Raw genomic sequence first — 11,187 nt, 5'->3', positions numbered from 1 at the left:
TTACAAAGCAGCTAGCTAGAGCTGAAACTACGCGTCTACTTAACAGTGCAAAGGATTGTGGAGGTTGTAGTAACTAGCCACAAAAACTACAACTTCCAATGTGCACCTCTACCTGGTTTTATTATACTGTTCATGGCGTCTGATCGGGAACTACAGACAGGTCGCCTCCGGACTACCAGATAGGCCAGTGTGACTTTAACGGTAACTATAGGCGTTTTTAAACGGTATGTCGAATGTTAGCATGTAGAGATTGAATTTAGCATAGCTATTGGTGTTTTGGAAATGTGTCGTAACCAGGCGTTGTGTCCTAGATACACAACATCCCCCCACTGGTAGCCTTAACAACTGGAGATGCTGTCATTTACAAGTTTTAATAGTCGTAATGTCTCTGCAAAAGTGTTTGTTTATAGAATAAAATTCAAGAGCGACCACAAACGACATCGTGTTGATAATGTTTAGCATGTTGGTGCTGGCGTCGCTCATCGCTGTCATTTGTGTACTTGCTGAACGTCTGTAGGTTTTGTTTTGGCCGTGTCAGCGGGACAACATGGAGGTGGACAGTGTCACGGTGGGGGACGAGGAGCGTTTGACCCAGCTGAGGTTTGAAGCTGCGGTGAAAGTGATCAAGAGTTTACCCCCGGATGGTGAGACACGTGAACGCACCAGCCCCCCGACTTCAAAACCGTCCAGGGCAACAGCTTGTGTCTGCGAGTTAATGAGCTTAATCCACTTTACCTGCAGCTACAGGCTTTACACTCGCTTTTTGAAGTGGTTTTCCAGACCTCTTGAATACATTCCTCAAATTATTCAGAAATATCCATTTTAATTGTTGCACATTTTCATTTTTAAGTTAAAGGTCTTGTTAAATTCAATAATTTGTGTAATTACTTGATTGGAGACCACCTATGGCAGTTAAAATTTATTGCACATTGATGCTCGGACAAATGGAAAAGATGTAAAACAAATTTTGAAACATTAAATGTTACCAGGAGGAAATTTATTAGCATTTTCTAGTATCAGCAACTGAGCTACAAGGGCTGTGGTTGCGGCCCATGGACCCAGAGGCAACTGTGAAGGTAATTGCGGTGAAGCTCTGCTCCAGGACTTGTCACCTTGCAGCAAACGGGACAACGCACCTGAAGATGGCAGTTTAGACATTTGAGAAGATTTGCAGGAAGACTGGCATTTCAACATGTTTTCACTTAATAAATGATGGGATGCCAGTTTATTGCAAGCAAATGTGTTGCAATAACATTTACCATTAGGCCAATGATTGAGAAGCTGTTCCAAACATGATACAGCAGCAGTTCACCACCAATTTTGCTGTTTAGGTCCCTTTCAACCCTCCAACAGCATGATGCTCAAGTTCTACAGTTACTACAAACAGGCAACTGTGGGACCGTGCAACATACCCCGACCTCGCTTCTGGGATGCAGTCGGACAAGCAAAATGGTAAGAAAAATTGATTCATAGCAAAGATTTATTAGTTATGAATATTATGTAATTATTGCATGTATTTATCCTCCAAGGCTCTTATTTATTTTTTTGTCCTTGTAGCAGCAGTTATGAAATCAGGATAGTTCTCTGACCTGAAGCACTATTTGATTTGTGGATCTTGTGTAATGTGTTTACTTTGACCCCACACTAGACTCAGATCCTCCCTGCTGAACTTTCTCTATTCAGTCTCTGGTGGTGTTGTGTGATCTCTGGACTCATAAAAATGCAACTTGGAATTTAACCTGTCACCATCTAGCCGGATCGTGTGTCTCTTGCTCCCATTGTAAAAGACACTTACCTGCAGTTGCTAATGAGCTGTTCCTGTTAGCCTTTGACCCACAGTGACCAAAAACTGGCCTTGTTGACAAAGCTAAACCTTGAACCGAAACACATTTTGTTATCTTGGTCCATTTACTTTTTTAGTTTATTTTGCTTGAGAAATTAATGTTTAATTTACTTTGACTTATTAGGGATGCTTGGGATTCTCTTGGTGATATGTCCAGAGAAGCAGCAATGGCAGCCTATGTTAATGAAATTAAACTGGTACGTTTCCCCTGTTAAATGACCTGCTGCAGTAAATTTAAATTGGTATTGAATATTAAAACAAGCAAGTTGATCCTGGATGTTTCTGCACAGATTCTGGAGAGCATGCCGATGACGGATGAGGTGGAGGAGCTGTTGCGCATCCTGGGGCCTTTCTACGAGCTGGTTGACGAGAAGACAAAGATAACGCAGATCTCAGACCTGAGTACAGGTACAGATGCTTGTCAGACAGTTTCTACTTCACCTGAGATCTCAGAAGCTACATATGGAGCTTGACCTATAATTTGCCTTTTATGTGCTCAGCTCGTTTGACACGGTTTGCTAGGCAACTGGAAGGCAAGTACATGCTATATAACCATGTCTGGTGGTTTAGTTTAGTCTGGTGTAGCTTAGTTGGTAGTGTGTATAGTCGTATAGCACACTTAGGTTTTCAACTGGTACTTTCGAACGATAAAAATAAATCAGTTGGTGAAAAGTCACAAGCGGCCCAAAGTACTAGTGTTTTCATCTGTTGCACAGGGTTTGGTTCAATGCTGAATTCAACACCAGCAAAAAGTGTCACAAAGAGCATTGTTAAAGCCATGGAGATGAACGGAACCCTGAGGACTCAGCGGCTCAAACCAAAGGAATTGAGTGAGAGATCAGATGAGGAGGAGGATGAAGAGGAAGATGAGGCAGACGTTAAGACACAGAAAGAAAGAAAAGGTGAATATATCAAAAGCTGCAACACTTGGGTATGACAGTCACTAGTTCACCTGTGGAATTGTAATGTACCTTTTTTATATTGTGGCAGATTTACAACCAAAAGAGAAAAGATTATCCAGGAAACACAAAGTGCTGTCAAATGGTAAAGTGGCCAATGGAGGCCTCCATCTGACCAATGGTCATTCCAGGGCTGCTCTCAACAGTGACAACTCCCAGGAGGGTTCAGTCAACGAGCAAATCCTTAACGGTCACCATTCAGGTAGGAAAGCATGTTCTGCTTAGCTGATATCTACCAGCAAGCATTTACCAGTTTCAAAATGGTTACTGATCTCGCCTCTTGCCTGTGCCAGGCACCATGTGATCAGATAATCTGCTAAGCTTTGTGGAGCTCAGCAGACACAGCATCTTAACATTTTACACATCAGCTGCTTCTGGTGCACAGTAAATTACTGCTTCTGCTGAAATGGCGCTCGTCACTCTGTTAATGACAGTGTAGTTTGTTCTATGTAGAATGTAGGGCAGGTCTCATCCTGCCTGCTGAATTCTTCTGTGGTTTGTTGTGATCCCAGATCATATCGGTGCATCTGGTCCCAATCAGCTGGCCAGTGACTCGGACAGTGAGGTCTACTGTGATTCTGTGGACCAGTTTGGTCAAGAAGAGGCAAGTAAAATATTTACATACACACACTCATGGATTATGTTTAATGTTTTTGTCCATAGTAAATACTTTCTTTTTTTGCTTCAGTACTCTGAACATAACCTGGATGACACAGATGGCGAAGACAATGACGTTCTGGAACCTCAGAAAAAGCAGAAGAACCATGAGGATCCTCAAGGTCTACACCACGCCATCGGGTGTGGAGGGGAGGATGGAGAGACCGGTGAGTCGATGTCACAGAGACGCAAGCTGAATGCAGACACGAGGGAGGGTTCCATGGTCAGAAGAGGAAAGGGTAGGTTATCACCTAACATTTCTACTCTCCAATGTGATCGGTTAAGTGGACACGCAGATCATTTTCCATGTGTTTCTAGGCTCCAGATCCCCGGGTAGTGGCTTTGGAATTCTGCTGCCCATCCGAGGTGGTGGAGATGGAGATGGAGACAGGAGCCAGTGGGGAGGAGCAGTAACTCCTGGTGAGAGCCTGAATGAGCAGATCGTTGTGGTGTTGGCCAGGCTGCAGGAGGACATGCAGAGCGTCCTGGAGCGGCTGCACAGCCTGGAGGCTCTGACTACCAGCCAGGTCAGAGCAGCCTATCGTCTTCCTTCTGTTTGTATTTTGATGTTTTTGACTTTTCTTGGATAAACTGTTGCATTAAAGTTGATTTAGTAGCTGATGTAGAGCAGTTTGGACTTAATGAGCTTTGTCTTTCTGTAGGTGAGGTCAGTGGCTCTGTCTCCCACTTATACACCTCTCACAGTTAATAAGAGTCAGGTAAACTTATATAATGCATCATATTTTATTTTTTTCCCCCTCGTGATTAAACATTGCTTCTATAACTGTATGATTTGTTGTTCTCCAGAAACCATCGTGGTGGCCTTTTGGCATTTCTCCAACCAGTTTGGCCTTAGCTGTGATTTGGCCGTTTGTGGTTCAGTGGCTTATCTGCCTCTACCTCCAGAGAAGGAGAAGGTGTTGTACATAAAATGTCAAGTGTGAGCTTTTGATATCTTTCTGCAATGCCTAATTGTAATCATTTTGATTTTCCTCCTTTTTTAATAGACGGATCAACTGACCTGAGTTCTTGGATTGGGTTTCTAACGGCCGTAACCTCCCCTGCTTAGACCCACAGCCTGATTATTTGCTTTTGTACTATGAAGAAAGCACCTGAAGTAATGACTGAGAGCAGAAAGTTTCATAAGTGCATTGCGCTGTGGACGTGGAATCTGAGAGAAAAGTGAATGTATGTGCTCGGTTGTATGGAGTGTCCTTACAACCCTTGAAAGACGTTATTTTCCTGTGTAAGAAGCTGTTCTTGTTTAAGAACTGTGCAGTTGGGACGTTTGTGCATTCAGAACAGATCACAGTAGCTTCTCTACTTCCATATAAAAGGCTTTGATTGCACAAAATAGGCCTAATACTTGTTCTTGAGCACAATGCTTGATGTGATCATCAATTTAATCTGATTAGTTGCCCAGGCAGTGCTGCTCTAATAAACTATACTGACTGTAGTAGAATGTAATGTTATCAGATTCTGTTTAATTATGAAAGTAAGTTAATATTTATTGCTATTGGAGGCAATTCTGATGAAAGCATTTCTGGCCAGATTTTAGCAGTGTGGTTTGTTTAAATGTATTTCTAATTGTTGAAATAGGTTACACAGACCAGTCTCATGTTTCATCCTCAAATAGAAAAAGTGCCTGAAAATCATGGGGTACGTTCATGTGACAGGTGGCATTTTGATTTCATCCATCCAGATGTTGTAGCATAACCGTACTAGTGCGGGACCAATATTACCTTTAGTCATTAATGTTTAGCCATGAGGTGGTGAGAATCCTCATCATCGGCCTCACTGTCCAATCTGCTGATTAATGCATGACTCCTTCTGTTTAAGCTTTCAGAGTTTTCTATGTTGTATAATTTTAAGCTGTGATGTTTGTATGAACTTTTTTGAGTGATAGAAATTGTTTGCAAAGCCTGTAAGCTCTACACTAATTGTGTACAATAGATGTACAGTTCAGATGATTTACAGTGCAATATTTTAATTGCACTTTCGTGTATTATTATAGAAAACTAAAATTTTATTTAGAAAGGGTTGCATCTGTAATAGCACCAATCTTTCCAGAGCCACTAGTTTTACTAAAGGAACAGCTGACCTTTCTACTGAAATGGACTAAAGGCTTTTCACCCCCTCTGCCTGTGGACAGAATGGTGTTTGCATGTGATAATCTAAGCCGAAAATAAAATTTTCTTAAAGCGTTTCAGTTGTTATAGATCATTAAAATTGAAGGGTGACTCATTCTCATCTTCCACATCCCATAGACACACACATAGTACATTGTGTTACAAACATTTTATTTGTATTATACATTTAAATTTTTAGAGTTTACATGAAAATTCACCGGCATCAATCAAGAAGCCCAGTGATGAGTCTAAAAGAGAATGTAGTGTGGAAAGAAGCATTTAACATCTTAAAATATTATTAACAAGATTTACATAAAATACACCATTTATTATATATTAACATGTTCTCTAACCCTCAACGTCACTGCCCACATAAAACAATATTACATAGTTTTGCCTAAATAATACAGAAATTAAAGCCTACAACAAAGTAGCAAACCGTATCTTATCAGTAGAAGAAACTAATCTATAAATATGTTCATCTTTATATTTTAACTGCCAGCAGCCTACAGCACTGACTGTCAATGATTGCACATAGAAAGCAAACATCATCAAAAGCCTGATTTTATTGCTTGAATAAAACTTGCTTGTGTCTATAAGCTGAAGCCGGACACAGCGATGTGCTGAGCGTTGTTTCTGGCATCAAAGTAAGACGTGTCTGTCTCGTCCTCTGGCTGAGGTATAAAGGGCATCTTCTGGTTCTGCAGCTCATCCCAGTCCAAGCCCTCAAACAGGGCATGGCACTTGAGCTCTGGTAGATGTTAGAAAAATGCAATCTGAATTCTCATCCTATTTTATTGTATCTAAAACAGACCTGGGGTCATTTAGAGGCTAGTCAAGTTTGTTGTTAATACTGAAAAGTGGTGCTCACCTTTTAAACCAGCTCGTTTTGTCATGTCCATCGTCAGGAGAATCTCAATGGCACTACTTGCGTTTTCAGAGAGTTCCTCTTCTCCTTCAGGCCACGGGATGTCTGGAGGTGTTGAGGGAAAGTAGTAAAAAAAAAGAAAAAGAAAAAAAAAGGTGTGAATTGAAGATTTTAAATACACTTGAATGACAATGCAAAAAGAGAAAACCAAACCCACCTCTGTTGAGAATATTCTGGAAAACCAGCTGTGGGGTCTCGTCATTAAACGGTGGCACGCCTGTGAGGAACTCGAAGAGACACACACCCAGGGCCCACCAGTCCACCATGCAGTCTGAGCGAGGGGAAAGGAGAAAAAGTCATGTTTCATCCAGCTGCTGGCTTCAAAAGCTGTGATTCATGTTAGAGTGAAGACTAAGAACTGCAGTGGCTGAAGCTGAGGCCATGTGTGAGTGTGAGTCAACTTTACATTCTTGTATTTAATGTCATTGTTACAGGACTGAAAGGGCACATCTCTTTTGATTCAGGTGTCTGTTATTAACAATCAAAACATACTGTATTTAATTATTTTACCACAGACAAACATTCTTTGTATTTCTATGAACCTTTCCTTTTTAGTTACTGCAGACATGTACAATTACAGCAAGATCCATTGAGTTAAGGCTGAATAGCATACTGCCACGTAGACTGATCACGACGTGAGTGATCCTGTCATGTCATATAAATGGCATTGTGCAAGTGACAATTCTTATATGATACTGTTATATGATTATGGTGATAGCTGTTAAGTCAAACTATTAGATGGAGTTTTGCATATCAGGCTCAGGGTAAGGGCTTCTAACCCTAAGGCCTAACCCTGACCCCATCCTGCTACATGCCAACAATAACTCCAGTGCCAAGCTTTCTATGTGCCACCACTGCCACATACCTTGAGCAGAAGCCCCCTTTTTCCAGGTTAAATAATTTAGGTCTCAGAAAAACTCTAACTGGTATCAATGGAATTAGTTAAATGTTAGGTGACAGTCCCATAGTTTCATTTTTTAAAATTGCTAATTTGTCCCCTTCCCGCTGATCACACCCGCAGCTTGTTCACCAGCTCAAAAGGGGAGATACAGAAACAATGGGGATGAAAAAACAGGAGGAATCAGCTCATTCTCTAGCGTTAGCAGGCTGGGTGACCATGCAAGCTTGCTTGCCACACACAGGAGGTATGTTGTAAACTTACCACACTGTGCTCTTCCTGAAACTAAAAGAAAGTGCTTATCATGATACGCTTATAACGACTACCAGTGTCAAACATCAACTTTACCATAACATTGGACTGGCTTTGAGCTTTTCAATCTGTAATAAATGGATGTCTGTCTCTTACCATGTGGTTTCCCCAAAAGAAGCTCTGGAGCTAAGTAATCAGGGGTCCCTAAAATGGGGGCGCCCTCAACAGGCAGCGCACCCCTCCGCACACTCTTTGGAGTCCTGAAGGGAGTCTGGGAGGTCGACATGGGCTGCGGTGTCTGGGTGGAGACAGAAGCAAGTCACATTTCTTGGTCAAAGAGGAAGAAGATTTTTCATTTGAGTTTCATCTTTTTTTTTTTTTACATTTCTTCTACTTCTTCTGTTTTAAGTTCTGTTATTCATATTTTTACTGCTGATATCAATATGTACTAGTATTTCCATAGTGAAATTCCAATGCTGATGTATTTCCCCCCCACATTGTTAATTAGAAGTAATAGGAAGAAACGGTAAACCGTGTGATCATCTACCTGTGAAAGAGAGCTGTTGAAGCGGGATCTTTTTTGCACCGGCGTTGCAGTGCCATAGGCAGAGTAGTAAGAGGCTGATGTGGACACGTCCATGGCCTCCACAGACCTGATGCTAAGCCGCGACACCCCCGACAAGTTAGAGCGGTTAATGGAGCTACAGTAGCTGCGGAAAGCCACAACATTCCTCGGTTTGAGGAATGAGGGGGACTGAGCTGCATCACAGGCCAGATCAGAGACGTTCACTAGAGAACACTGAGACTCACCTATCAGACCTGAGTTACCAAGTTTAGGTGAGTTATTAGTAACAGTTTGTGGAAGAGAGTCTGTGATAAATGAGTCAGACGCTGAATTGCCACTTTTGGAATACTTGTCCCCTTTAGGAGATACAGTGAGAGAGGTTTCATGCATAGAACCATCAGAGTCGAGGCTCAGGCTTCTGTAAACTTCACTGTTCTCAGCAAGAGGAGACGTAAAACTTGAATGTGACAAATCTTTAGCGTCATCTTCTAATATTCCCTCTGCTGGCTCTTCCAGATCACAAAACAGCGTTTTGGCAATGGAGCTGGAGCGGTTGGGGACCCACTCGTGAGACAACCCTGTTCTGTCAGTGGAGGCCATGAAGTTGCCGATCTGGATGGAAGAAAAGGTTCCAGTGAGGCCAGTGTGAAGCCGTGTGCTCTCTTCTGGAATCTCATAGCATCTTTTGTAGTCTGCATTCCTCTTCTTGGCTTGGCCCTCCAGTGGCTCTGGACTTCTCTCTAGATCTGAAAATGTTCTCTTCACGGATGAGGGAAGTGCAAGTGGATTGTTGTGGTAAGGAGTCTTTACATGGTCCTGATTAGACAGATTTTTGGTGTTGGTCTTAGCAGGGCAGACAGTGTTTTCCAGTTGGGTGGGCTCATAGTGCTTTTCAGGATCCTTGTACTGACAATGCTCACTCGCCTTCTGGTTGATATGTTCATTTTCTTTCTAAAGAAGAAAGAAAGACATAAAAAAATGTTTTCATGTGAAGGGATTAACTGGCGTTTTATTACTTAGTGCTTGTATTTTAAACTGTACAAAATAAGTTAAATTATATATAAAAATGAGTTTTGTGGCTAATAAAATCCAAACAAAATCTATAATCAAAACATCAACAGTGTTATAGGTCATACATACCTCCTCACACTCCCACAAAGGACTGATCCCACCTTCCGTGTCTGTTGTGCTCCCTGCACTCATCGTCTCAATTCTCTTTCTGGTCTTAAGCAGGGCAGGAGTCAGATTTTTAGTGAGATTATGAGGACTAAACACACTGTTGTTAGAACCTATCCAGACAATACAAACAAACCAAAACACATAATATTTAACAAGACTTCATCTACTACAGTAGCATTTAAGAAATTCTTAAACAGACTTCTGTGACATACCCAATTTCCAAGGATACCGAGCTGGAGAGTACCGCTGATCTTTGGTTGTCATTAAAGGAGAACCAAGAGAATTATTCTTGGGTTTTATTCTGCCAGAGCACACGGGACTAGATGCAGCAGACGCGCTGCAGTGACGTTTGCCCTCACCTGCAGGAGTTTTCTGTGTTTTATCAAATATAAGGAACACTTATTATTGAAGAAAAACTATGAAGTGTGACATCAGAATAATACGAAAAACTTACAAAGCCAAGGGAGCTGATTAAGGAGAGGACCTGACCCGGAGTACGAGAGTAATCTTTTTTAGGCTTAGCCAGAGAAGGGGTGGTGAGGATATCCATAAGACTCAGCTCTGAAATTAAAAAAAATATATATTAAACATTTCTGGCAGTTGTTATGCTGGTTATTTAAAAAACAACTGGTGGGCTTTCATACCTCTGTCAAGCTTGACCTTAGAAAGTCCAAAATCTGTTAGTTTAATGTGACCTTCGTTGGATATGAGCATGTTGTCTGGCTTCAGGTCCCTGAAAAGTTACCAATCAGGTACGTTAAGGGTCACACACCGAATCTGACCCAAAGCACTTAGTGTCATACATATGTAACCAAAAGCATCAGAGCACCTGTGTATTATACCATGTCGGTGAAGGTAATCCAAAGCCAGTGCAACCTCTGAGATGTACTTTACAGACATATCCTGGTCGAAATACCCGAAAATGTGAAGTAGAGATTTGACATCTCCACCAATGAGGTATTCCATCACCTATACGAATAAAAAAAATGTATGATCAGCTAAACTGTAAGTTGTTGAACATAGAGGATATTGTGAACCATGTTGACTTTTGTCTTTCTTACCAGATAGATCTTGGTGGCAGTCTGGAGGGAGTAAAACAGGTGAACTACGAAGGGGCTTTTACTCAGAGCGAGTGCGTCTCTCTCTGCCTTCATTTGACCCGTCATATTTTTATCAACCATGTCTGCCTTCTTCATCACCTGACGAAGAAACAGAGTATTATAACTAGCGAAAAGATAGCCTCGGTCAATAACGGGGGCTTCACTGTCATAGACCAAACGAGCTCACCTTAATAGCATATAAGCGCGCATTGCACTTCTTCCTCGCAAGGTAGACCTTGCCAAAGGCTCCGCGGCTGATGGGCTTCAAAACGATGAAATCCTCGATGGACGGCGGTTTAAGGGTGTCCATCGATCTGTTATTTTCACCCACGTCCATAACCGAACTGTTTTTAAATAAAACCGTAGATTGTATCTGTAACAGCTGTCCAGCTCAAAGTGAACGCTTTCATGATAAAACAACAACCTCGACTTTGTTTTGAAAATTTGAATTCCGCGGATCTTACCCAGGGTCCTGTGATGCATGTTTTGTCGGTCAGATATTTGCCCGTACGTAAAACACGAAACTCGTGTATAATGTACTACAGCAAAACGTTATTTTCTCCGCTCATCTGTGAATTAAACAGCATATATTTAAAACATGCAGCACAAAATAATACAGCGTTACTTGACAATATAATTGTTGTTTTTGTTCAGGCAATAAAGAAGTAAAAGTAAAA

General features: G+C 41.6%; 2 protein-coding genes across 5 annotated transcripts; one reads left to right on the top strand and one right to left on the bottom strand.

The window, feature by feature from the left end:
* Positions 1-51: 51 nt before the first annotated feature.
* On the top strand, positions 52-5,665 carry acbd5a (acyl-CoA binding domain containing 5a). Of its 3 annotated transcripts, none has more exons than XM_055508472.1 (14): positions 52-201; positions 518-644; positions 1,332-1,452; positions 1,968-2,040; positions 2,134-2,251; positions 2,344-2,376; positions 2,560-2,745; positions 2,834-3,004; positions 3,315-3,406; positions 3,491-3,698; positions 3,778-3,986; positions 4,122-4,178; positions 4,267-4,376; positions 4,467-5,665. In XM_055508472.1, the coding sequence occupies exons 2-14, from the start codon at positions 548-550 to the stop codon at positions 4,477-4,479; spliced, it is 1,488 nt and encodes a 495-aa protein (XP_055364447.1). In that variant the 5' UTR covers positions 52-201; positions 518-547; the 3' UTR covers positions 4,480-5,665. The 3 variants fall into 3 exon arrangements, with proteins under 3 accessions (XP_055364447.1, XP_029003221.1, XP_055364448.1); XM_055508473.1 differs by having other exon boundaries at positions 75-224; XM_029147388.3 differs by lacking the exon at positions 2,344-2,376.
* A 471-nt stretch (positions 5,666-6,136) lies between these two features.
* Positions 6,137-11,002, bottom strand: mastl (microtubule associated serine/threonine kinase-like). Of its 2 annotated transcripts, XM_055508469.1 has the most exons (13): positions 10,698-11,002; positions 10,472-10,609; positions 10,240-10,379; positions 10,055-10,143; positions 9,865-9,971; positions 9,623-9,782; positions 9,372-9,520; positions 8,214-9,182; positions 7,823-7,964; positions 7,679-7,699; positions 6,674-6,787; positions 6,460-6,561; positions 6,137-6,339 (listed from the first exon to the last, which is right to left on the bottom strand). In XM_055508469.1, exons 1-13 carry the CDS (start codon positions 10,845-10,847, stop codon positions 6,182-6,184), a joined length of 2,439 nt encoding a protein of 812 aa, XP_055364444.1. In that variant the 5' UTR covers positions 10,848-11,002; the 3' UTR covers positions 6,137-6,181. The 2 variants fall into 2 exon arrangements, with proteins under 2 accessions (XP_055364444.1, XP_029003205.1); XM_029147372.3 differs by lacking the exon at positions 7,679-7,699 and having other exon boundaries at positions 10,698-10,999.
* Between the last annotated feature and the right edge of the window lie 185 nt (positions 11,003-11,187).

This window comes from Betta splendens, chromosome 4, assembly GCF_900634795.4.
Source record: "Betta splendens chromosome 4, fBetSpl5.4, whole genome shotgun sequence".
NCBI lineage: Eukaryota > Metazoa > Chordata > Actinopteri > Anabantiformes > Osphronemidae > Betta > Betta splendens.
The sequence above is the reverse complement of the archived record's forward strand: the minus strand, read 5'-3'. Positions and strand labels throughout refer to the sequence as shown.

What these genes read in the sequence shown, in the direction of transcription:
- mastl (XM_055508469.1), bottom strand. Translation starts at nt 10,847, where the DNA reads ATGGACGTGGGTGAAAATAACAGATCGATGGACACCCTTAAACCGCCG. An exon ending in CTGCCACCAAGATCTATCTG is followed by an intron (nt 10,380 to 10,471) that starts GTAAGAAAGACA and finishes TTATTCGTATAG; the next exon opens with GTGATGGAATACCTCATTGG. An exon ending in CCAGAATATTCTCAACAGAG is followed by an intron (nt 6,562 to 6,673) that starts GTGGGTTTGGTT and finishes CAACACCTCCAG; the next exon opens with ACATCCCGTGGCCTGAAGGA.
- acbd5a (XM_055508472.1), top strand. Translation starts at nt 548, where the DNA reads ATGGAGGTGGACAGTGTCACGGTGGGGGACGAGGAGCGTTTGACCCAG. An exon ending in ACCAGTTTGGTCAAGAAGAG is followed by an intron (nt 3,407 to 3,490) that starts GCAAGTAAAATA and finishes TTTTTGCTTCAG; the next exon opens with TACTCTGAACATAACCTGGA. An exon ending in AGGCTCTGACTACCAGCCAG is followed by an intron (nt 3,987 to 4,121) that starts GTCAGAGCAGCC and finishes GTCTTTCTGTAG; the next exon opens with GTGAGGTCAGTGGCTCTGTC.